General features: G+C 38.6%; 1 protein-coding gene across 1 annotated transcript in view; it reads right to left on the bottom strand.

Moving 5' to 3' along the window:
- Window positions 1-25,515, bottom strand: part of LOC114655857 (uroplakin-3b-like) — a 34,801-nt gene extending 9,286 nt beyond the window's left edge. The window contains exons 1-4 of the mRNA XM_028807132.2: window positions 25,327-25,515; window positions 7,528-7,695; window positions 2,808-2,973; window positions 160-236 (exon numbers count right to left, since the gene is read on the bottom strand). Coding sequence (XP_028662965.2) covers window positions 160-236; window positions 2,808-2,973; window positions 7,528-7,695; window positions 25,327-25,387 — 472 coding nt within the window. The 5' untranslated portion in view covers window positions 25,388-25,515. The remainder of the gene's footprint in view (window positions 1-159; window positions 237-2,807; window positions 2,974-7,527; window positions 7,696-25,326) is intronic.
- Window positions 25,516-25,733: the final 218 nt, after the last annotated feature.

The raw sequence follows: 25,733 nt of genomic DNA, 5'->3' as shown, positions 1-25,733 counted from the left end.
ACAGATACCACAAATTCAGCAAGCAGCCTGGAATTGCATTCTGGTCCCTGGAGTTGTGAGGGGTCAGTGCTGTAGACTTTGCCACCACACTGTTCATTATCGTAATCCCTTTATGTTTAAAATTACAGTCTACATTAATAAAGTTGGAGAACTACTTACGTGTTATAAGGTTGATATTCGGTGACCAATCAGTCTCAGCAACTACTTTATTGTTATTGACAACAAAATACTTTGCACTAAAATGTAAAACATAAAGAGACAATACCAAATCACTTTTATTGAAGATGTCTACTTGCTATTTGTATAAGTACTTCAAACTGTTCAAATCTGTTTTAGAAGATTTCCTTCCAGAAATTACAAATTCCACATTTAGTGACTTCTTTTCTTCTCATTATGTTTTATGTACATTGCAGGAGCTGTGCCCACTGATAAATTATGACCGCTGTGGTTCTCATTTAATGACATAATCTGGATATTGTAACTTTTTCTTCACTGAAAGTTGAGGTTTTACTATAATAAAGTACATTACTTCTGCCTTGTGTAATGCTATACATTACCTAGATTAAAATTTAAGACATGTACAAGAAATTGGTTGACGCTCATGTACATTGAAAGCATTTCAGTGCCTGACCTGGAGGTCATTTCGTGGCTTATATTAAAGGCCACTTGATAAGTTTCATTAAAGACTTCTTCAGGGCTTGTGCTAATAAGCGACGTTTTTGCTTCCTTTATCGTTAAGTTCTCGACTTGTACTTGAGATCACTTTGTGTCATATTGATTTTTAAGGACTATGCTGAAGATAATTTTAGTACCTGAAATAGCACTCTGAAGAAGAATGCTTCAGGATAAAACTCAAAATTTGGCCTTTGGACTTGCAAGTTAGATCTGACATGTGATCCTGTGCTTCTTTCCTGGGTGTGGACTGACAGCAACATTGAAGCTAATACTAGAAGACTGCTAAATAACAAACATTTAACTAATTAGTATAATGAATTAATTATTTTTTTGTTTGTGAAGTGTATGATGTGGAATGCATTTAATGTATTATATGTTTACTTGCTTTATGTAGGACAAGTGCAAAAAACAATTTCCATTGTCTCTGTTTTCTTTGTTGCTGTATGTAACAAACTCAATTTTGAAAGTCTCTTTGTGTCTTGTGTTTGAGAATGCTAAAGGTCACTTCACAGGATTTGCATTAGATGCCTCATTTGGAATTGCCCTAATGTCAATTGATGGCTTTTGTGAAAGTGTAACTCACTTAATAGTGTGCAGGAGCCATGACTGAGTGAGCTGCAGCCACTGAAACTTATTCTAAGGCCTATGATTTTGGTCATTTTTCAATTCTCAAAAACTTAGTGGGCATTGTATAATGTTGTAGGGCCTGGGCTACTACTATGCTACTGCTGTAGTCTTTTTTACTGAAGAATTAAGATGTGGTACTTAAAAGTATACTCTACCCAAAAATGATTTTTTCTCCCATTTATTACTTACTTTTTGTTGTTTGCAATAATACACAAAATTTGTTTAATCTTATGTTTTTATAAAGAATGGGGATAACAAAGTTGCTGATACAGTAGGCTTCTATGAGGAACAATGATGAATAAACAGCAAACAATAGCAAAACATTCATGAAAAAATCTCCATTTACTCGTATCATATAATCTCTAAGTCAGATACTGTATCCAGTCATATGCCCACAACATCCTAAACACATGTAATTTAGCTAAAATATTGATAAATAAACAAAGTCCAGAAAAACATCTCATGAATGGGATCAAGCTTTTGAAATGAAGACTTCCCTCTCCTCTCATTTGATGATCAATAAGTCACAACACCATTTTTCTGGGTTTTTCATTGGCAGTTTGTGAAACTGTACAGTTGAATTCACGTAGTGCTTGTTGAAGCACCTCAGATATGCACAAATACAAGGCATACATTCCATCTGATAATGTTTTCACCTGCTGGTTCTTTCTTAATTGTTTACCTTCCTCAGATCACCTTCTGCAGTGCTGATATGATGTGAAGCACCACGGTAGCCAATGAATGAGCTAATACTGAACAGGATTTCTGACCAATAAATTAGGTGAGGAGGCGGGTCCTCAGTTTAAAAGATCACTCTCGTTTGAGCACGCTTCCCAGCTGCTCAAAATCAGTTTTTCAGAAAGTGGCTAATTTGACAATAATTTAGCCAAAAATGCACGTTTGGGGCGCTGTGAGCATATGACTGGTTGCTCAGCATGTGCATTATGCAACATGAGTAAATTACATTTTTTTCATAAATGTTTGAAATTGTTTTCTGTTTGTTCAGAGTTGATCCCAATAGAAGCTTATTGTGTCGGGAAGTTTGGTATCTCTGTTCTCCATAAAAACACGACATTAAAATTTTTTCTTAACCATTATTAAAAACAGAACAGGATAAATAATCTATAAAAAAATCATTTTTTGATGGAGTATTCCTTTAAGTCATTATACAGTGTTTGAAAGCTCCATTATGAAATGAGCTAAATGTCTATTTATTAACAAAATGAGAAGTCATAAAATGCCCTCAGCTGCTTGCCATTTAATGTATATATTATTGACTCACTTTAAAACTGTATTTAATATAAAATGCATTTAAGTAGCTCTCATGAAGTTTACATTATTATATAATGTGACTGTTTCACCTGTTTAGTTTTTATGATATGATTTTATTATGCATTTTATAACATATATTAAAACAGTTGCACAATACATAAGACCATGTTTGGCTGTTACACATTGTCATCTAATAAATGTTAACACTCTCTATCAGCAAGGTGGTGCCTTACCTGAACTTAGAACCTGTAATGAAAGGTCCATTTCTGAAAACTTTCTGGAGAAGGTTTATTGGGGCACTGGAAAAGGCGGTCTGCATACCCACAAAAGTCATAATAGGAGGAGCAGGAAAAGAGGGTGAGAAAGGGTTTGTGTTTTGAGTATCAAATGTATTTTGTTCTGTTAAGGAAAGAGGAATAAATTATTACAGCATTGGAGAACAAAAATAAAAACATTCAAACAATTAAAAATATTTACCCATGCATATATTTCCTGTACTTGGGTGATCTAGTTAAGGATTAAAGTGTCCTATGCACCATAGCATAAGGTGTGAGGCCAGAACCCGCTTTGGGCAAAATGACACCCATCTCATACTCACTTATACTGTATGTACTTGGTCAGTTTACAGATGTCAATCAGTAAAACACATACATCTTCAGGACGTAGAAGGAAAACTGTAGAACCCCATAAAAATCTACACAGAAGTAGAGTAAGAGATTCAAACCAACTTTCCTGCCAACACCAATTTCTAACAACTTCACACAAAAGAAACATTTCAAAATTTGTGGACTACAGATTGGAGAATGATTAATATTGCTTTGCTAGATTGTGGTACCATGGATAAATGGGTATGGTGTCAATATGTATGATTTTAGGTTTGGGTTCAGTTTATTCTTTTATAGGTCTCTTTATTGAGGACAGGTTCAAGGTATTTATAAATAGTCACAAATACAAAAGAGTAAGAGAAAGGTACAAGCTCATACAGCACTTATCAATTTAACCAGTCATTTACAGAGAGATAAAAAGAATTTGGCTAAAGTGTAATTAAAATTAAGCTAATAGAAGATCTTCCTAGTCTGTAATTGAGGGATAGGAAATAACAGTTCTTGGAGAAAAATGCATCTATGGGGGTCCATAGTTTTCTGAAGTAATTAAAGTCAGAATTTGTCCACTTGATCTCCTCCATGCCTCTAGGCATTCTACAGTGTCATACAGCACATATAATATGACTGCCTGGGGCTGTGTATTATTGTGAATGGTGGAAGATCCAGGCAAGTCTTCATTATCAAACACGCTTAATGCAATTCATGATAATGGGGGGGGGGTCACTGCATCAGCCCGCACTTACATGTGTGTCAGTTAACACACATATGTGATGGTGCGGGTCAGCTCCACTCTCCCAGGTGATCTAGGGAGCCTCTTGAACCTGCTGCTGCCAATAACGTACCCGAGGGATGAGACAGCAGATGAGGACACTCACATAGAGCAAGGGGTAGGTGCATAAAAGTGTGAAAGTGCTTTTATTAAATACCAAATTAAACCAATTGTGTCCTAAACAGTGCAGTGCATCAAAATTCTTCAATAAATAAATAATCCAATAAAACCAAGTAGAGACAGTGGAGGTTAAAATCAATCCATAAATAAACCCTTAAAAACGAGGTTAAAATCTAAGAGACAGTTCCTCAAAAAAAATCATGAGCCTCATTGCTTACATCTAAAATCTGGCATCTCCTCTACTTATCCTGTTTCATAAAACAGGCTCCTGATCATTAAGCCCCAGACCTGCCATACCACAACATGTCTTTGGGAAACTGACAAAGGAAAAATCCCACTCATAAACATGAATACTGTGCAGGTGCACACAGACAGCAACCAGGCCATGATCTGAACCCAGGATTATAAAACTGTGAGGTATCAACACTGCATAGTGTACTATGGTGGAAGATACAGTATATACAATACTTGGGAATGGAGTAGAAGCTAATGATGATAATGATTCTGCAGTTTTGGGGTGTATTGATAAGGGGGATGAGATAGAGTATAGGAGTCATGGGGAGAACAGTGTTTCTTGGTACAAAGAGAATTGTCTACAAACTTAAAATCAGCAAAATCAAAGACTGATTACTGACTTTTGCTGCACCAATGAGCCTCTATGCTCAGTTGCAATTCAAGGAGTGGATATAGAGGTGGGACACTCCTACAGGTGCTTGGGGGTCCACACCAATGTCAGGATAAACTGGTCTCACAACTTAGATGAACTATATAAGAAAGACCAGACTCTTTTTCTTATGAGACTGCATTCCTATACTGTAGGTAGTGACATCCTTCATACTATCTACAACTCTATGATGGCCAGTGCAATTTTGCCTGGCTGGTAATATCACTTTTTCAACAAACTAAAATAACAGGCTCAGTGATGGGACGCACTCTGGACCCCCTAGAGGTAGGAGCAAAGAAGAGAATTAAAACAAAACTGAGTGTCATTATGAAAATTGTTGCACATCTTCTGACTGACACACTAACACTGAGGACTTTCAGCAAACGAGTCATTCAGCAGAAGTGTGTCAGGACATGCTACTGGGGCTCCTTTATAACAAAATGGCATTACACCTGCATAATGTCTCACTGTGACTATGACTGCCAAGTCAGAATTTTTCTTTCTTTTTAAGTTTTTTTTCCTTTTTATTCATTCTAGTGTGTGTTTAGATCATATCTATCTATCCAAAATGAAAAGTTAAACCATTGTACCTTTTTCTTTAATACATAATTACCTTATGTATAAAACATGCTCTGCGGTGGGTTGGCACCCTGCCCGGGATTGGTCCCTGCCTTGTGCCCTGTGTTGGCTGGGATTGGCTCCAGCAGACCCCCGTGACCCTGTGTTTGGATTCAGCGGGTTGGAAAATGGATGGTTGGATGGATGGATAAAACATGCTTACACATTTCTTATGTGAAAGTGTAAATTTATAAAACACAAACTTGGTGTTAAATTGGCTTAACGTTACGGCAAATTTTGACCATCTCAATGACGCATCAGTCACATTCTGATGTTCTTGAAGTAATCATATTACAGGTAACTGACATGCTCTCTCAATACAGCTGTCTTCAGTGTTGGTAATAACACCTAATGCGTACACTTAATGTTATTTTTCTTAATGTGTAGCCTACCTATTTTGTCATTAAAAAGGGTGTGCTATGTGCTGTTTGACATAACTGCCAAAGGCAGCGTTAGCCTTTCTGGAGGATATCGTCACTGATTTAGAGTTTTTAACGCTACCCTTTTTGTGCTTTGTACTGAATTGGAGCATATATTACAGAGACAATCACACAGAAATCATGCAATTCCTGTTCTGTTACAGATTTTAACAACTGTAGGTTATTTGGCAACAGGCTGACCAGTCAGGAATCTTGCAGATATCCCTGAGCTGTGTCACATCATCTTAAAAGGATGGTTTATTTAAGATGCTACCCACATACATTCAATTTTCTTATGGCCATGGTGAAGGAGCCGAGATAAAAATGCAATTTGCAGCAATTGCTGATTTTTCTAATTAAACTAGTGCAACTGACTGTACACATGTTGTGATAAACGCATCATCACAGAATGAATTTGCTTTTGTAAATTTCAAGCACTTTAATTCAATTAATATACAACAAATATGTAATGCTCACATGTGTCTGACTAACATTGTTGTGCGGCTCGACCCACAATTCCTTTCTTTTATCAAATAATATTGTGGAATGCAATTCAGGTTCATACTGTGTATGATGATTTGCTTCTTAATAAGTAGGGCTAATTTGTTGGATTTCAATTAAGTTAATACATTGCACGGTGGCACAGTGGGTAGCGCTGCCGCTTTGCAGTTGGGAGACCTGGAGACCTGGGTTCGCTTCCCGGGTCCTCCCTGCGTAGAGTTTGCATGTTCTCCCCGTGTCTGCGTGGGTTTCCTCCCACAGTCCAAAGACATGCAGGTTAGGTGCATTGGTGATTCTGTTTTGGCCCTAGTGTGTGCTTGGTGTGTGGGTGTGCTTGTGTGTGTCCTGCGGTGGGTTGGCACCCTGCCCAGAATTGGTTCCTGCCTTGTGCCCTGTGTTGGCTGGGATTGGCTCCAGCAGACCCCCGTGACCCTGTGTTCGGATGCAGCAGGTTGGAAACTGGATGGATGGATGGATAATACATTACAGATGATTTACATAATCTTTCTTTCAGGTGATAGTGGGTACCCTCTAAGAGCCTGGTTCCTCACACCACTCACCAACCTACAAATACCACAAGAGAGGAAATATCACGAAAAGCCCTCTGAATATGGTTCATTGAACATTGGTTCATTAACAGGTAGTTGGTGGTGTTTGAACTCATTAGATCACACACTGCTAGACAGCCCTACAAGGGTTTGCCACATTGTGATGGCTTGTGCAGCACTGCATGGACTGATCTGCCACCTGAGATAGGTACATGGATGACCCAGATCCTATTCCTTAGGACATCAACGCAATGATGAATTGGCAAAATTATTTTACTTTTTTACGACTTCAATAAGAATGTTCTTACTATCTTTCAGTTTTGAGGGTGTAGCCTGTGTCAACTCACATTGTGTTTCATTTTTTGTGATCTTCCATGGTTTGTGGTAAAGACATCACTCAAGAGCATGGCCAAATTTGTATGCTGATTAGATCCTAAATTTTCAGGAAAGGCATTTTAAGGCCATATATGGTGGCAGAGAGTCACTAAAAGCTCGAGCACAAGTGCATAGTTTTAAGTTGATTTGAGAATTATGAAAGAACTTATCATGGTACATGGCATGCATACAGTTTTATAAATCTAATTCATTTTTTTGTGCATAAACCATTTTTGCCTTTCAGGCATAAGGAAAATTACAGTTTGGAATCTAAACAAACTTTTACACATTCATTTCTTTCTGCTTAATAAATTCAATGCTGAATGCTACTCACCTGCTAAACTTTGGGCGAGAACCAGCCAGACCTGACACCCTGTGGTACAGCCTAGTGCTGCGAAATTGAAGAAATTCACAGGTGATCCCAATGTAAATGTTGTTGCAGTTATCCGTCCCACATAGCCAGATGAGGTGATTTGTGGCACATAAAGAGATTTCGGAATGACTGGAAAAGAAAAGGAAGTAATGAAATAGAATTTGAAGCACGAATTAACATCTGCCCTTTTCCTGAGCAATGCAATTACCGGAAACAGTGTCTCCCATCAGGCCAAATTACCTTGGATCGTACAGACACCCAAGAATGCCACAACACAACACACCCTTGGACTGACTGTCCTGTGAATGATAATTTGAATACTAAAACACAAGCATGAAGTAAAAAAATATCTTTCAGTCATCAGGATCTTTACTGTGCATATACTGGTTCACATTTCCTTAATCTTTCTAATTTCTTATGATATAAATGTTTGCCCAGCTGGACCTTTAAAATGACTGGCAGAAAGAGTGCTAACACTTGAGCTCTTTAAAGAAAATGAAGGCTCAAGGATACAGAGCAAGAAGAATCAAAAGGAGGATGCCAAGTCTGGTGTTGCAGAAGACAAACAAAAGGCCAAAAGTGATTCAAGGGATGAAGTGGAAGTAACCACAGGAGTGGGACTGAGGTGATGAAGTCCAAAGTCAGCAGGAGAGTTGGGGTGATCACTCATTAGCAGGAGGACAAGGTCAGGGTTATGTGTGAGAGACATGAGAAATGAAAAGAGAATCAAAAGACAGGGTTTCAAATACCAAGGCACAAATGGGCAGCAGGCTTTTATATTGATCTTCTCTTGATACTTTGAACTTAATAAAGTAACAGATTGTTACTGAGAGGCAACATTTAAGTAAAGACACATAGTTTTTCAATTAAGGGCAAACTTGATAGTGTACACAACAACAAAACACAGTATATATAACAACACAGTATACAACAAAACAACTGAGTTTCATTTTGCATACAGTTCAGTGAAATTGTGCCTAAAATTAGTTTTCTTATGATTTCACAATTGTTCAACACCAAACTCACTAATATGAGGTTTTCAGGTTTTTAAACATTTTTAAGGTGGGGGGGGGGCAATAAATATTGATCCCCATCGATCATTACGAAACTGTTGTCTGCTTCCTCCATTACCTCTCAGTCTCCCATGGCTTCTTTTATGTGACTCCACTTGCTCTCATCTGCCTCGTTCACTGCCCACCCATACAAGTACATTCACTCTGCCAGTTCCACCAGGCACCTCTCATTTGGGGCAGAGGTAACACCATCTGTGCTCACTTTTCTCCTGAGTCTGTCAGATCCTTCCAGAGACTCGCCAGTGGCTACACTCCTGGACCAACAGTGCTCTCTAGCTGTGTCCCTGTTTTACACTCTGCACCAGAAAAATTGCACCACACTTTTGCATATGGAGAAAAAGGTTATAGATGAGATGAAAATATATGTGCTACTGGTGGGGTTTTCATTTGTGGTGGAATACAATTCCATCCATCCATCCATTTTCCACAGGGTCACGGGGGTCTGCTGGAACCAATCCCAGCCAACACAGGGCACAAGGCAGGAACCAATCCCGGGCAGGGTGCCAACCCACCGCAGGACACACACTAGGGCCAATTTAGAATCGGCAATCCACCTAACCTGCATGTCTTTGGACTGTGGGAGGAAACCGGAGCGCCCGGAGGAAAACCATACAGACACGGGGAGAACATGCAAACTCCATGCAGGGAGGACCCAGGTCCCCAGGTCTCCCAACTGCGAGGCAGCAGCACTACCCACTGCACCACCGTGCCGCCCTGGAATACAATTCATTTCATTTCTCAAATTTTTTTTTGTAATGTAAAATTCTAAGTTTAGCTACAAGTTCAGTTTTCTGCAAATCAGTTTGTTCATCACTAGCAGTGAATTACCTTCTGTATGGGGACTAGAATTATGTTCAGGAATTAAGCTAATAGAAATTAACTGTGATGAGGGCTTCATAAAATTATTTTTGTTTGTTAAAAATCTCAGATGATAATGGATTTTGCTGCTATGAACTGTCATTTATATATTTGTAACATCTGACATTTGTGATAATTGTCTGAACCAGTGTTACTGAAAACAAGTTAAGCTGGTTGCTTAAGAGTAAGAAACACCCTGCTGCCAGTCATCACAAGTACTAAAGTTACACCAGCATCCTCTATCCTCACCTCAGATGTCAGAGATTAGTATTACCTTTGTTTTCATAAGCTGTGGATAAGGAGTGAGAGCACCATCTTAGGGATAGGGAGTTAGCTGAATAAGCCCCAGAGGAAAAGCGACTGGTATTGGGCCAGAAGCTGCCAGAGATAAGGAAATAGACATTACCAGTAAGCTTTATAAGGTCAGACGATGAGTTGATCAAGGTCTTCTGCCACTATCATGACTAAGCTACATGTGCAGCGTAGATGCAGTTAAGACACTGAACAGGAATGTAAGACTAGAACTTCCTGGGGGTCTGAACATCTAGCAGTATCAGATTGAACAGTGTGAATTACCTCTGTATTGTAATTTATTATTTTACAGTATGTATCTTATAAAGTACATACTTCTGAGAAAAAGTAACTATATGGCCTAACAGTAATATCAAGAGAGAAGCATTTCATTATAGCGTAGTTTCTAGAATTCTTCCATCCATCCATCCATTTTCCAACCCGCTGAATCCGAACACAGGGTCACAGGGGTCTGCTGGAGCCAATCCCAGCCAACACAGGGCACAAGGCAGGAACCAATCCCGGGCAGGGGGCCAACCCACCGCAGGACACACACAAACACACCCACACACCAAGCACACACTAGGGCCAATTTAGAATCGCCAATCCACCTAACCTGCATGTCTTTGGACTGTGGGAGGAAACCAGAGCGCCCGGAGGAAACCCACGCAGACACGGGGAGAACATGCAAACTCCACGCAGGGAGGACCCGGGAAGCGAACCCAGGTCCCCAGGTCTCTCAACTGCAAGGCAGCAGCGCTACCCACTGCGCCACCGTGCCGCCCTTCTAAAATTCTTAACAGTGTTTATTTTCTGTATCTACTGTCTGCAACTTCAGTCTCAGTCAGTCAGTCATTATCCAGCTCGCTATATCCTAACACAGGGTCACGTGGGTCTGCTGGAGCCAATCCCAGTCAACACAGGGCACAAGGCAGGAACAAATCCTGGGTAGGGTGCCAGCCCACCACAGGGAACACACACACACACACACACACACACAAAGCACATAATTTAGGATCGCCAATGCACCTAACCTGCATGTCTTTGGACTGTGGGAGGAAACCCACACAGACACGGGGAGAAAATGCAAACTCCACGCAGGGAGGACCTGGGAAGTGAACCCAGGTCTCCTAACTGTGAGGCAGCAGCGCTACCCATTGCACCACCATGCTGCCCCAAGTTCAGTCTGTACTTGTTTTTTTCTAAATGCCTTTACCAGGCAGACTATTTTTTGCTTTTATTATTTTTATGTTCAGTGAAGGTTAGAACAGGCTTCTTAACATGTATACATCCTTGCACCCTTGCTGCTATCATTTGCTACAATTATTTGATGCTTTGTGAAAACTGCTTTCATTGGAATACACTTTTGGTTTTGGATGCTCTCCATATGTGTTCTACAGTAGTTGTATTTTGTTTTGCCTAATAAACAAAGTGTCAATCTGCTGATCCTCTCACGTTTATTCCATGATACCATGTCTTGATTTGCTTTTGCTTTGACATAAAAGTTTATAGTCTACCAGCAGTGCCACCCATTTAAATGTGTTGAATTCTTAGTAACCAACAAAGACCTCAGCATTAATGTTTAAAGTGCGCCATCTATTGGAATGTATTTTGTAATGCATACAGTAATAAAATGCATTGCATTTGTCATTCCAACAGATAGCCAATCACAAACATTTGTAGTAATAAAATTTTTAATAAAATATTTGTGATGCACAATCTGTTGGAATGACAGAGACATAGCAACCAGACATACACATATTGTTCTGAACATTATAATATTAATATGAGTCAAATGCCTGTTCTCTATCTTGCATTTTCCACTACTCTGCCATTGGGGACTAAGTGCATTATTTAGGTCAGTGGGAGAAGATGGTGTTATTATGGATTCAATGAGTCCCATGATCTAAGTGTGCCTGCCAGCAGCTACGCTTTTTTTTTTTAGAGAGTGAGCAAGTGAAACAGGGAGGTAGTCATCTGTAGAATAAATGACCTTATCATTGTATATGGGGGCATGTTTTATCCAGGGATGTTCCGATCAGGTTTTTTAAGGTTGATACAGATCACCCATTTCTTGTTACCTGATTGGCTCATTCCAATACCAATTCCAATTTTTTTTCCTTTATCCCTTTAAAAAACGTTTTACACTAGGCTGATGCATAGCCAGACACTTAGAAGCCTTATGTTCTATATTAAAGTGTATTTTTATAATTAAACTATAGACTACAGGTGTTAACTGTTCATTTTTTATTAACAAAATGAAATTCTGTTGGCTTATTGTTCAGTGACCATAAAATACTAAAATAAATACATTTTCTTTAAAATACATACAAATGAAATGTGTACAAAAATATTTATCCATTATACATATGGCATAAAATAAAATACAATGCTTCTCATAATTACTAGCTGTCATATTGTTTATTGTTTTCTGTAATGTACTGTACCTATCTGAAACAAGTGTTATTAAAAAAAAGGTAGTTTTCACCATTTCTTTAACAAAAATATATATATACTGTGTGTATATATCTTACAGGTATATATAATCATCTAGGTATGGAAGTGTGTGTGTCTGTCTGTCTGGCCCGGAAGTCCAAGGCTACAGCAACAAGAAATCAACTCTGTCGCCAAAGTGAAACTGCCAAGAAAAGAGAAACTTACTTAGCTGCTAATACTAATACACAAGCGTGTCGAGCACATCGGCAAAACGAAATCTCAGAGGAGAGAGAAACTCACTTAGCCGCTAACAGAAAACGGAGGTAAGCACGTCGGCCAAGCCAAACCACCAAGGAAAGATGCCTTCAAATAGCCGCTAATCCACAACCGATGCAATTGATTGATTGAAGGGCTTTTTACAGCACAGGCTTACACAGCTAGTGTGTGTGTATGTGAAGCCCAACCCTGTAGGGGCCCGTGGTCACCGCCAGTGGGCGCCCCAATGCCTGGAGAGCCCTGGACCTCAGCACTCCCGCCACACCAGAAAGTGCTGGGGGGAAGAGGAGCAGGGACACCCGGAGTGCTTCTGGGGATACAGCTGGTTCTTCTGCCACACTGGGGCGTGTCGGTGGAAGATTGCCGGAGCACACCTGGAGCACATCTTAGGGATAATAAAAGGGGCCGCCTCCCTTCATTCAGGGCTAGAGTCGGGTGGAAGAGGACAAGGTCTGGAAGGAGAGAGAAGGAGGCGGTCTGAATGAGAAAAGGCATACTGTGGTTTGGCCTGGACTTGTGAGGTGATTGGTGCTACGGCACTGGGTTTGTGCACTTTAATATTGTATAATAAACATGTGTTGGACTTTAAAATGATGTCCATCTGTCTGTGTCCGGGCTGCTTCCCATTATATATATATATATATATATATATATATTGTGGGAGATGGCCGGTCGTTCATCCCAGCCAATATCCCCAGGCCATTAGATGGAGCTCCCTGTAGCATGGAAGTGCCCCAAAGACCAGCAGGGAATCATGGACAATGGAGTTTTTATTCCCGACCCTGCTGGACACCGTGGGGCCCACCGGAGGACGCTGCAGGGAGGCTCAAGGACTTACATGTGCCCTATAACCCGGAAGTGCGTCTTAATTACTGCAACAGAGGAAACGTCGTACTTCCGGGATGAAGAAGGAAAGTTTTCATCCGACCCAGAAGTGCTAACGAGTCACATGGACAAGGATTCAGGAGCACTTCTGGGTCATGGACTATAAAAGACTGTGGGAAACCCAGACGAGTGAGCTGAGCTGGGTGGATGGGTGGCAACGCGTCTGGGAGTGGAGGATTGATTATTGTATTGGTTTATTGTGTATTATATGAGTATAGTGGAGTGTAGAGTGCTTGGTGCACATTATTATTATAAAATAAAGTCATATTGGACTTTTATCTAGTGCCTGACGTCTAGTCTGAGGGTTCAAGGGGTCGACAGTGCCTCTATCTGTTACTATATACAGTGGAACCTCGAGATACGATCACCTCTGTATACGAGAAATTCAAAATACGAGGAAAGTATGAGCGAAAATTTCTGTTCTAAATGCGAGCATTGGCTCGCGTAACGAGCCACGAGCCAGGCTGTGGGTATAGCTCGCGGCTTAGCGAGGGGGCGTGGTAGCAGTTGCGAGCCGCGATCTGCGGTGTCTGCGTTTCTCACTTAAGTGCACAGGTGGGAAACTGCCCACATCCATGATTGTTCCTGTGGCTGATGGGCTGCAGCTGCCATGTCCTCCCCGCATATATAGAGAAGCGCGAGCCGGTTAAGGGGGAGAAGAAGTGAGAGGAGAGGAGAGCAGAGCAGAGCAGAGGAGAGGAGAGGAGAGAGGGAGAGAGAGAGAGAGAGAGAGAGAGAGAGAGAGAGAGAGAGAGAGAGAGAGAGAGAGAGAGAGCAGGCAGGCAGGCAGGCAGGCAGGCGGGCGGGCAGGAGAGCAGGCTCGCGTGTAGCTGAACAGTGAGCTGAACAGGCGAGCCAAACAGCTGAAGCAGGACGGTGTAGAGAAGGTCAGCTGCATTAAGAGTGTCTCGCCTGTTGCAGAGCCCGCAGGTGAGACGCTAACAGAGAAGAAGCACCGGGGATTGTCGTCTGTTTTTTAAAGACTGCATCCTTTTGACGTTTTAACCTCGTGTTAAAGGATTGTTATTCTTGTGTATTTTAAACCTCCACTTCACAACTGTTTTAAGGATTATTTATTTAAACATTTATTGAATGCTCTACTGCACTTTGGACACCTGTTTTGATTCTTTTAATAATCAGTTATATTATTTACCAGTGTTATTTATTAAAGGTAGACTACAGTATATATAATTTATCAGTGTTATTTGTTAGGAAAATTGATTTTTATGTTAATATATTTGGGGTGCGGAACGGATTAACTGGATTTCCATTATTTTCAATGGGGAAGTTTGTTCTAGATACGAGAAATTCGCTATACAAGCTCAGTGCTGGAACGAATTAAACTCGTATCTAGAGGTTCCACTGTATATGTATATATATATATATATATATATATATATATATATATTGTCACACACGTGCGAGTAGGAGGCAGCTAAAGGGTCTGAGTAAGTGTAATAAAACATCCGACCAGGGGGTCTGACTGTCTTTCTCAGTTCCCTACAGACCTTTCCCAGGAAATCCTTCAAGGTTCCAGCGCCTCAGAAGACATCACTTCCGGTGCCGGCCCCTTTACTGACATCACTCCCGAAGCCGGCCCCTTTGCTGATGTCACTTCTAGTTCTGACCATTTTGATGACATCAGTTCCTCTGCAGGCCTTTAAAGCCTCCATCTTGGGCTACTATAGTTAGTTCTGTTGTGGACTTTAAAAACTTAAAAAACTTAAAAAACTTAAACTTAAAGCTTAAAAAAACTTAAACATTTGCAGCCGGGAAACACAATATACCGGTGGCTGCCCCAAATCTTTATGATGTCTTTTGTGTATTATTATCACAATATATATATATATATATATATTCACAATATATATATATATATATATATATATATATATATATATATATATATATATATATATACATATATATTTATATATATATATACACTGATGGGGAAGAGAAGGACCAAGCACAGACTGAAGACAACAGACAGCTCAGTGCCAGAAGAAGAAGCCCACTGGAGGAAGGAAGCTGTGGGAGATGTGATCCGAGCGGTAGGTCCCGGACTCAAGGACTGTTTTCCCTCAGAAAGCAGCCCCTCCCCGTCCCCTTCTTCTTTTGTTGCTGCAGGGCGGACCCATAGACCGGAGTTCGTCAGTTCTCCATCCTCAAGAAGTACTATATAAGGCACTTCCTGGTGCCTTATAAAAGGAATCAGCAGCCACTACTCGAGAGGCCAAAGTTGGGTGGAAGAGGACAAAGCTTGAAGGAGGAGGAGTGGTTGGCGTGTAAAGGCAAAAGGAAGAAAGGAACCTGGGGTTCTTTACTGAAGAGCTGTGCTGTAAGGGTGGGAAGCAGGGGGAAGCTGTTTCTACACCAAAAAATAAGGTTGTGTTGTACCTGCACTTATATCTGTGTCTGTCTGTATCGGGTAGGGTGGCTGCTATGCTCCCCTGATGGTCCACTATATATATATATATATATATATATATATATATATATATATCTACTCTATATATATAAAATCCTAAGCCTAATAGTGCAGCGATTTTGTGCAACGATTTTATGTCACACTCTCTGTCGCACTTTAAATCGGGCTTATTTTTATACCTACATATATATGTGTGGTATCATTTTTTTCAAAATTTATCAAACTTTAATGTGATGTTGTTAGATTTTCAGATTCTTATTCCGTTTTTAAATTATAAACTAGAAATATCAAGAAAGTCATGGATTTTAATATCAAGAAAGTCTTGATTTTTATTTTTGATCGAGCAAACTTTCTTTGACAGGAACAAACTATTAAAAAAATGATCTGTTCATAACACCAATGTTTGTATTTAGGTGATTTAGTTAGCTGAAGTTCGAGTTACGCTGCAACTAGGGGTTGGGCGCTGAAGGCGCCGGGGGGCTTGCCCCCCTAGTGTATATATATATATATATATATATATATATATATATATATATATATATATATATATATATATATATATATATATATATGTGCACTCACACAATCAGCTAATTGGCATTAGCAAATAAACACTGCTTAAATGTAAATATACCTGTACTTACAGGTTTAAATCATTAATTTCACTACAGCTTTTTTGCTGGTGAAATATATGTTTACTGTGTTTATATAGGTGTATTTTTTGTTCTTCAGTGTATCAGCTAGACATTTATAATTCTCAAGGTGTAGTTATAAATATGGATTACAATTTTAATAATGCAGTACTTGTTTCTTGCCAAAAGTTAAACTGTATGACACACAGTGACAAATAATAAACACAGTACAAAAACTTTAAAAAATCCACAAATGTATCAAATGTTCATAAGTTGTTCATCAAGAAGACTCAAGACTAACATGCTTAACAAGTTTATATGTATAAAGATGCATTTTTCTGTTAAATAACAAGACTATTTTTAACTAAGCAGCAATTTCAAAATCGTGTTTGTCTTTTCTTTTTACAAATGAAAATGTAATCTGATGCACTTAAAACAAATTCAATGTCCAAATTCAAAAGGTGTCTGTTTTAATTAAAAGGACAAAATAAGAAGGTCTAAATTCAGTAAAGTAGCTTTTCTTGCAGTTTGTTTAACTGCACAGAATGACTTTACCAATTCCTTTTTCTCAGTTTATTATTCCACTTTCTTTAACAGCGTAAAGGCTAATATTCCAATCGTCTCTCAGTCTCTTGTAAAACAAGTGTTGTCTTGCTTTGTCTACACTACAGGAAGTTCAGATTTAAAAATAAAAACACACACACACTCAATTACCATAATACCTTGTGTGAAGTAACACTGCAGCTAAATTAAACCTTAAAAAAGCAGAGACTGGAAAAATTGAATTTTGTGTTTGGCCTATTTACCAATCACCGATCAAATCTTTTTTAGTGAGAATTGATCGATCAGAGCATCTCCAGAACGTTTATCCAATAGCCACATTAGTTTGGCACATTTTGAAATAAAACACAGTGATCTATTGGGAAGCACTGGTTGTATGACTGATTCTTTAATTGGTCATTCTAGGCACACTCCATTCTGAATGGGTAACTGCTGTTAGTTAGTACATCATTGTGTGAGCTGTGCCCTTGTAAGATTGAATAACAGACCACCTTACTGTGTAGTTACTTTATGCTTTTTAATGTGCAGCAGTTGGTAATGACTATGCAGAAATGTAAGCCAAGTAGTGAGAAATGTAAAGAAGAGAAAACATTATTAGAAATCACACCATACAGTGGAGAAAAAGTGTGAAAAAAGTGTGGGCTGTATATCCCAAGTGCTGTTAAGGGTCAGAGTCAAAGAGGGTGAGTCTACATTAAATGTAATCTGTGCAAGTAAGAGAACGTACTGTATATGTTTGAAGGAGAAATGCCCCCCAAAGCTATGCCACTATAAGACACCTGTCTGCCTCATGTAGGCCGGTGCCTGGAATTTGTCTGAAAATAAAATGTATGTCAAGCTGTCAGTTGCATTTTCCATTTTTTTTTAACATTTAACACAATATTATATATATAATTTATTCCAGGCTGGAACCTGCATGAAATTTCACCATAGACATTTCTCACTTTTTCTGCTTTCTGGTAGAGACTGGTGTATTTATTTAAAAAAAATATTCCAACAATGTTAACAAGATAAAATATGATTATTTGCTGTCAATCCATCTTGTGTTGGTGGCAAAATGTGGACCTGAGGGTGGAACTGCAATGCTGAAGAGAAATTGCAGATGAGTCACTTCAAATGTTTTTCATCTTACTCACACTGTTCTAACCCACAACCCTTTACAGTATATAGAAAATTTCAGAATAAAGTTAATTAAAGTATCAAACAGCCTTTTAGTGCAGCCTGATACCTTGTATCTAAGGAAATTAGACTTCAGCATAATTCAGATTCAACAATTAAGTCAAAATCAGTATGTTCCATTAGCTGCTATAATTTAGCAATAATTAAAAACAAAAAGCCACAGTCTCCAGGATCTGAGCTTGACACGCATAAGGTGACGGTCACCTGCTGTTGTTGTGATCTGCCCAGAGAAATCCAAAACTGTGATAAAAGCTACTGGGAAAGAATTAAATTCAAACATTAATAAAGAATTAACTTAATTAATTAATCATATAAAGAACTTTATAAAAAAAACTGGACTAACTACTAAATAAATCAGAAAATTAACCTAAAAACTATTCAATAATGAAACAGAAGAATTAAAAATAATGACATCTAAAAAGGAGAATGCAAAAAAAATGCAATGATTTAATTGAGAAGTTGTCCAAAGTACACCTTTTAAACAGCAAACCATGAAATATAAGTATTTAAAAGGGCTAAGAATAGTTGAGGTGGAGGGGTGGGGACAAATACCAGACAGGTGAAAAATATGGATTGACAGGTTTGAACACAAAAAGAAAAGGTGTGGTCCAAATAACAAAGCAAAGATTCCTGTCTACCAAAAGATATTTCCCTAAATAAATTGTTTTATGATATTGTCACATAAAATGGCAAAGAGAGGAGCAGACCTCGAAATGACATGAAAACTCATACCAGAACTTCAGTAGTTTTCCTAGAAACAGGTCTAACCCCAGACGGCATGGCCCCAAACTCTAAAGACATGTTTTAAATCCTGCACAGGCCCAAAAATATTCAATGTATACCACAAAATGTCCTTCATGGGAAAACATTGCTATAAACCTCTTTATTTTCTGCAGCTGTAGCATGCAATTTGTAGCATACTGCTAAAACCAAATCAATTTCAATTTTGGGTTTTTTTCTTTCACATCACCACAAAGGAGTGAAGTGTGTTTTTTTTTTAAATTTGACATTCTGAATAATTTCCATACAAAGACAAAGTAAAATGCACCATTGTGCTCATTATTGTGCTTTCTCCACAGGAACTGCTGCCCTCACCCCTTTTACCTGGCAACTGTCTTATCCTAGTTGAGATAGGAACACTTCTGGTGGGTTTTTTCCCCTCTACAAATATTTATTTATATTATACACTAATTATGTATGTGTCCTCCCTTCATTTCATGGGTGAAAAGACAGACAGGAACTAAACACTTTTCTTTTTGTGTAAATGGCATGCATTTCACCAGAAGTGACATTCAGTTTATTTTGCACATTTTTTTGTGAAGCAAAACATTAATTTATGTTGTGAATTAAATTTTGGGAAAATTGTTTTGCTCATCACTAGACATAAACAATACAGCTATAGCTGTACAAATTCACCCCAAAACAGAAGTGCCCATGAAAGAAAACCACAACAAAATGCCATTATGATGATGTCACAAACAACATAGTTAAATATAATAACCAAAAGAAATAAGCAATAAAATTGAACAAAATAAAATCATATCCAGGGCATCAAAAACTAAGATGATTAAACAAATTAAACCTAACTACTGTATAGAAATAACCAAAAAAAATTAAAGGAAAGAGTAAAATCTAATATCAAAATTCAAAACTTAAAGCTGATGTCACATTACATAACTTTCCATCATGGGGTATACCAGACATGCCAGCCACACAGTGGCGTAGCTAGGGGCAGGCGAAGAGGGCTGTCCGCCCCGGGCAGCACATTTTTGGGGGCAGCATTATTGGCCAAAAGGCTCAGTACAATGCGCGTGTAAGCAGCAGGGTTCAGAAAAATATCACTCATAAATGAAAAAAGTAAAATTCTCTGATTTTTATCCACCAATGCTTCAAAAATAATTTTCAGACTGTCTTTCTGTGACGACATCAGACACAGCAGTTAAAATTTATGAGGCAATAACAAAAATAAACATAAACATTACACCGATAATAATTTCTAGGAAGATAAATAACTAATTTACAATTTATAATTTTGTTTCGTTATCAATCCGAATGCATTCTTACTCTGCGCAGAAAACATCCCCACCTATCACTTGTACACTACACTGGTTCTGGTTTTTGCAGTGTAATTATATTAAACTAATAATTAGAACACGGCTTATCAGTGCGTCTACACTATATTCTTGTCTAGTCGATGCTTATAAATAATTATATGTGAAAAATTATTGCTGTTTCTTTATATATGAATAAATCTATGCAAAATGTATCTTAGTTTTTCTCTTTACATCATTTTAATTTTCTATTTAAATAGGTTAACATATTCAGATATATTGGAGTGCGGCAAATTGACGCACCACCCCACCCCGAGCGGCACAAACTGTAGCTACACCACTGCAGCCACAGTCTCTGATCTTGTCACTCTCCCATGTCAAATTATATGACTGAAAATAATAATAAATAGCTGAGACAACTAAGGGCTTCATATGGTCCTCTCATGTAAGTACATCCCAAATGACTGTAGCACCAGCAGACAATTACAATTTAAGGCAGGAGACTGGTGTAAGACTACTAACATATGAAACATAAGAAGCAGAGTCAGGGAAAATAACAAACTAAAGAAAAAGAAAGCAGCTGCAAGAGAGCTGTGAGTAGGAGGAAAAAATTACCATTGAAACTAGAGACTGTAACAGTAGGGTCTAGGCTCCATCTCTGACTCCTCGTTTTCTCCGCAGTTTGCCATGGCAGTTCCTATTAGTATTGGCATATCGATGTGTGGGGTAATGGAAATAAAAGAGCGAGTCTGAATGTTGTGCTGTATTGTGCCACTGTGCCAAGCTTTCTTGTTTTCATTATTTAGCATTAAGTGGTTTCTTGCCTTTTGGGAGTTGTGTTTTGGATGCACTGCTATTTTGACAATTGCCTGTCATAAGGATTACGTTTTACAAAAAATTTTTTTTTTCATTGGGCCATGGTTTTTAAGTTTTCTTCGTCACATCTACAGCTCATGCACTTACACTTTGTCCTCATGCTTCTCTTAGTCAAGTAATCACAGATAGAAAACTGAACTCAGAAGGCAACCACCTTTGTGGGTACAGTTTGGCTGAATAGCCCTAATATCCCCAATCTACTGACATTCACAAACATTTCTTTATAATGCCAATTCATGAGCTTGTACTGACTCAATAACCAGAGCCTGATTTAGACATAAACTAAACAAGATATTGCTGAGATCCTCACAGTATAAAGTGGCCCTCACAATGTCAGTTTCTTTCCTTTGTGTATACTTAAAAATCTAATCAAGCATCGCATTTTTGCCAAGTTCAGTTATTACGCGGACTTGTTCTTTATCACTTACTAAACAGGATCTCTATTGCATCTTATAGTTAGGGCTTTACCATGTCTAAATCCAGCCTTAGTTAGTTTGTTTGGATTAAATGCTCCCTAATATTTACTTTGTAATGACTTTAATGTATGTCTATTGATTTGTGAGTTCCCTTACATAAAAACAAGTCCTAATATTTCCTCTACATTATCTCTTTTCTCATCCACAGCACCAACAGGTGCCAGTCAGAGTCCAGAAGGAGGCGCCACTTTTTTCTTTTTGTGTTTTTTTAAGTGATTTTGAATCCTTTAATCGCAATATACAATTTCTTATATTAGAAATTTGTCAGTTTTCGCATTTTTGGACCTAAGCCAGCTGCGGGGCAGACTTCCCTCAAGACAAATTTGCTCTACTGAGCAGTATTAGCTTAAGAAGCCAATCCAAGGCAAGTGCTACCTATTAGTTTTTGTTCCTTTGCACCATTGTGTGCCAGTCTCCTTTACTAATTGCCAGCACTTTATTAAACAGGGTGACGCTAACAATTCTTTGGACTCCTCCAGTGTCTTCCCTCATTCACAACATGCATTTGTAAAAATCTATTGCAACTTGTCATGAATGAAGAAGAAGAATATAATCCATTCATTCATCCATTTTGTAAACCTGCTTTATCCTGAGCAGGATCACATAGGGCTGGAGCCTACCCTGGAAAGCATCTAGTGAACGGCCGGAACAGTCTCAGGAGAGGGTGCCAGTCCATTGTAGGTCTAAGACACACACAACTCACACACTAAATACAATTTAGCATCACTAGTCCACCTAATCTTCAGGTCTTTGGACGGTGGGAGCGCCCATAGAAAACCTGCACAGACACAGGGAGAACATGCAAATTCCACACAGGGAGGACCCAGGATGTGAACCATGGGCTCCACCATGCCACCATGCCACATAATATCATATTCATTTTAATACAGTAATATAGTAGTATCTTTCCCAGCCCATGACCGAATTTGGTTGCTGTGTACCAGCTGCAGCTATGGCAACAGGCCTGTTTGTTACAAAGTGGACAGACATTGCACAATTTAAATACAAAAGGAGATGAACTGATGATTAGAGTAGTTAAGTGCTATAGTACATGGAAAACTTTCTGAAAGTGTCAGTTGTCATGTGGAAAGAAGAACAGCATGATCTGAAAGGTATTTTTAGTAATTATGTGCTTATATGAATTATGTTTAAACCTAAGATTTATTTTGTATAGATATAGTCAGTATATCTATTCAAAAAAAGAAATCCTAGAAAAATGACAAATACTGACTTTGGTGTTTCTGGAAATACACTACAGTTAAAATTAATCATAATAAAAAAGAATCATTATACTGCACTTCACACAATTCTGGGAAATTTAGACTAAGTTTAATGGGACAGAAAATAGAGAGATAGGTTGATGGAATTAGCACTATAAATAGTAATTTATCAATGCATTTACTACACCAGAGAGCAGTCACACATGCTGGGACCATCCTGAGGTGTGCGAAAAAACAAAACAGCCAAACAAAACTCTCTCGGAGAGGGTCCTGAATGGGAGTAGCTGAGAAGTAGCAGTGCTAACCAGTGCCCCCCAGGGCCATGATGAGGAACACTTAGCAGTACAGTGTGTATGTTAACAAACATTATTGTACAGTCTCAAAACTGGTACCTGATATTTGTTTTGTCAGAAATACATGATCCTAAAATGAGAATAAAAATAAATGAAAGTTATACGGGATGTTGAAAATGCTCATTCCTTTCAGAAATGTTATCATTACTGAATGTGTTACAACAAATTTGTTTCGTTTCATTTGAAAGACACAGAATGAGTGTTTTAGTTAAGTTAATGTTTGGAGGATGATTTGTACAATCCTGCTGACTATTACACATTAGACGGTAAGCAGTTATCACCATTGCGAGTCTTAATTTTTGAACCAATATAAGATAAATCATGCAGGGGTGGGTAGGGTTCAATGAGGAATGCTCGCTGCCTATGTTAAGAAGTTACCCTGCTCTTTAATAATATAATCATCATCATCGTCATCATTAGTCCATTTTCTAACTTGTACATTTCAGTTCAGACTTGGGGTAGCTCTTTACCAGCAACACTGGCAGGAACTATAGTCCTCTATTATTATTATTATTATTATTATTATTATTATTATTATTATTATTATTATTATTATTATTATTATTATACCGTTGTTGTTTTAGATGTTTCATTTTTTATGTTTTGTCACTTGTGAATACGCCGCAGTCTTTATTCTGCCGTTAAGGTATTCTTGTCACTCAAGTCTTTTATATAACAATGATCCTCGTTTTTGAACAATGTAACTTATTGACATTTGAAACCTTGACACCTGTAGGGTAACTAAGATAAAATCTGTTTTTGTTTCTGTCATATTTTACAGACAGTAGTACGCTTTAAAATGTATCTTTTATATATTTTATTAATTAACTCGTATTAAAAAAACAAACTACGCGTCGTTAACGTGTTCCTGAAGTTCGATTCTCTCGCTAAGCTACAAACTTAATGCAAACGGCAATGAGGAACTGCTTTCTTATCTCAACTATTTTCTTCATCCATGTAGTTTTTTTGTTTCTTTCAGATCTATGATAGGCTGTCCGATGCATTTTAGAGATAATAAGCCGAAACAGGACGGCTGTTTACAATATACTAAATCATTCCTTTAGTGTGATTCAGCAGATACCCACCCAGTTGGGTTTGACGCTTTGGGCGTACGTCATGTCGTGCCTATAATGCTATCACTCCATCAATCACCCGAAACTGCTTATTTTCACGGGAGCCTACCAGGGCGGCATGGCAGGTGCCAGTACGAGACTGAAGTTTTAATTCGTCAGTCAGTCTTTAGAATGTGAGAAAATACTGGAATAGCCTGAGAAAACACACACAAGCAAGGGGAAAATGTATAAAAGCCAACCACATATTATCCCTTCACACTCTGAAATTGGGTCTTTGGAGAGTTGAGCCACCGTGCTCCCTTACTTTAAAGAGAACAATTAAAACTGTGATAACGACTTAGAATTCACTTGTTTTTTTCTTACCTCAGAAACATATTACAACAAGTGAACGACATCAGTTTTAACCATTATGAATCTGTTCTCACTTTCTGTCATAAACTCAACGATCTGGAATGAAAGTCGAGTCAATGAAGCAATATGACAAAGAATTTGTGAACCATTTTTATTTTATAGAGTGACCATCAATTGTCAGAATTACAAAGTATTTTAAAAAGTAATCCGATTTTGAATATTGTATAAGATGACAAACCTTCCATCACATTTTATTCACTACTGAACCCGGTTGTTCCAATTCCCAGATGCGAGGACAGCCATACATCGCTATATCGTTAAGCATGACCATCACTGGCCTGGAAGTGAGCCCATCACAGTACACACTCATCATGTACATTCCCATATTTAGCCGTCCACTTTACAGTAACTAATACATTTCACCTACACGCATGCTGGAATATCGGAGGACATAAAGAGAAACCAACCCCTTGCAGACAAAAAGAAGCCAATAGTGACCAACAACTTTGTGACATGAGCTGCAGCTCCTCTGTGCCATCCCACAGCTTAATTCACTTTTAATGTTCTTACAGCAACATTACAATTTAAAACCGTAATGAGTGACACTACATAAACGTTCAAAAAACACATTTCCTCTTGACATGCTCGCTTTTGTTTAAAGCCTTAATTAAACATCAGTCAGTTGACTCTATGTGATAAAACATGGCGGAGAAAGACCTCCTGGTCATCTGTTCTTACCTTGGCCACTGATGGGGACCACTAATAATAGAACCAGTACCGTCCAGACGTATGGCTCCATTTACGATTCAGCTGGATAGCCCACTTATCACGACTGCAAGAATCTACAGAAAAAGTGACAGTCGAGACCTTGGACGCATCTAAAGAAGCAGACCTGCCCGGTACTTTTGCGGTTCAGTATTGTCATTCCGGCGCCACACCCAGCATAGAGGCACCTGTCGCATTCGCACCGCCCACCAAATGCCCAGCCCATAGACTAGAGACTCCCTATTCATCCACTTTGCTTGATCTTCTCTTCACTTTGCTTGATCGATTTTCTGATCAAAGCAGAAATCGGCACCTTCACCTTTTATCTCATTTTTTTATTTAGCGGAAATCCTAAGCTTTCTGCTCCGGACAACTTGCTG

This window comes from Erpetoichthys calabaricus, chromosome 8 (genome assembly GCF_900747795.2).
Source record: "Erpetoichthys calabaricus chromosome 8, fErpCal1.3, whole genome shotgun sequence".
In the NCBI taxonomy this organism is placed as follows: domain Eukaryota; kingdom Metazoa; phylum Chordata; class Cladistia; order Polypteriformes; family Polypteridae; genus Erpetoichthys; species Erpetoichthys calabaricus.
This window is presented reverse-complemented; position numbering and strand designations above follow the sequence as displayed.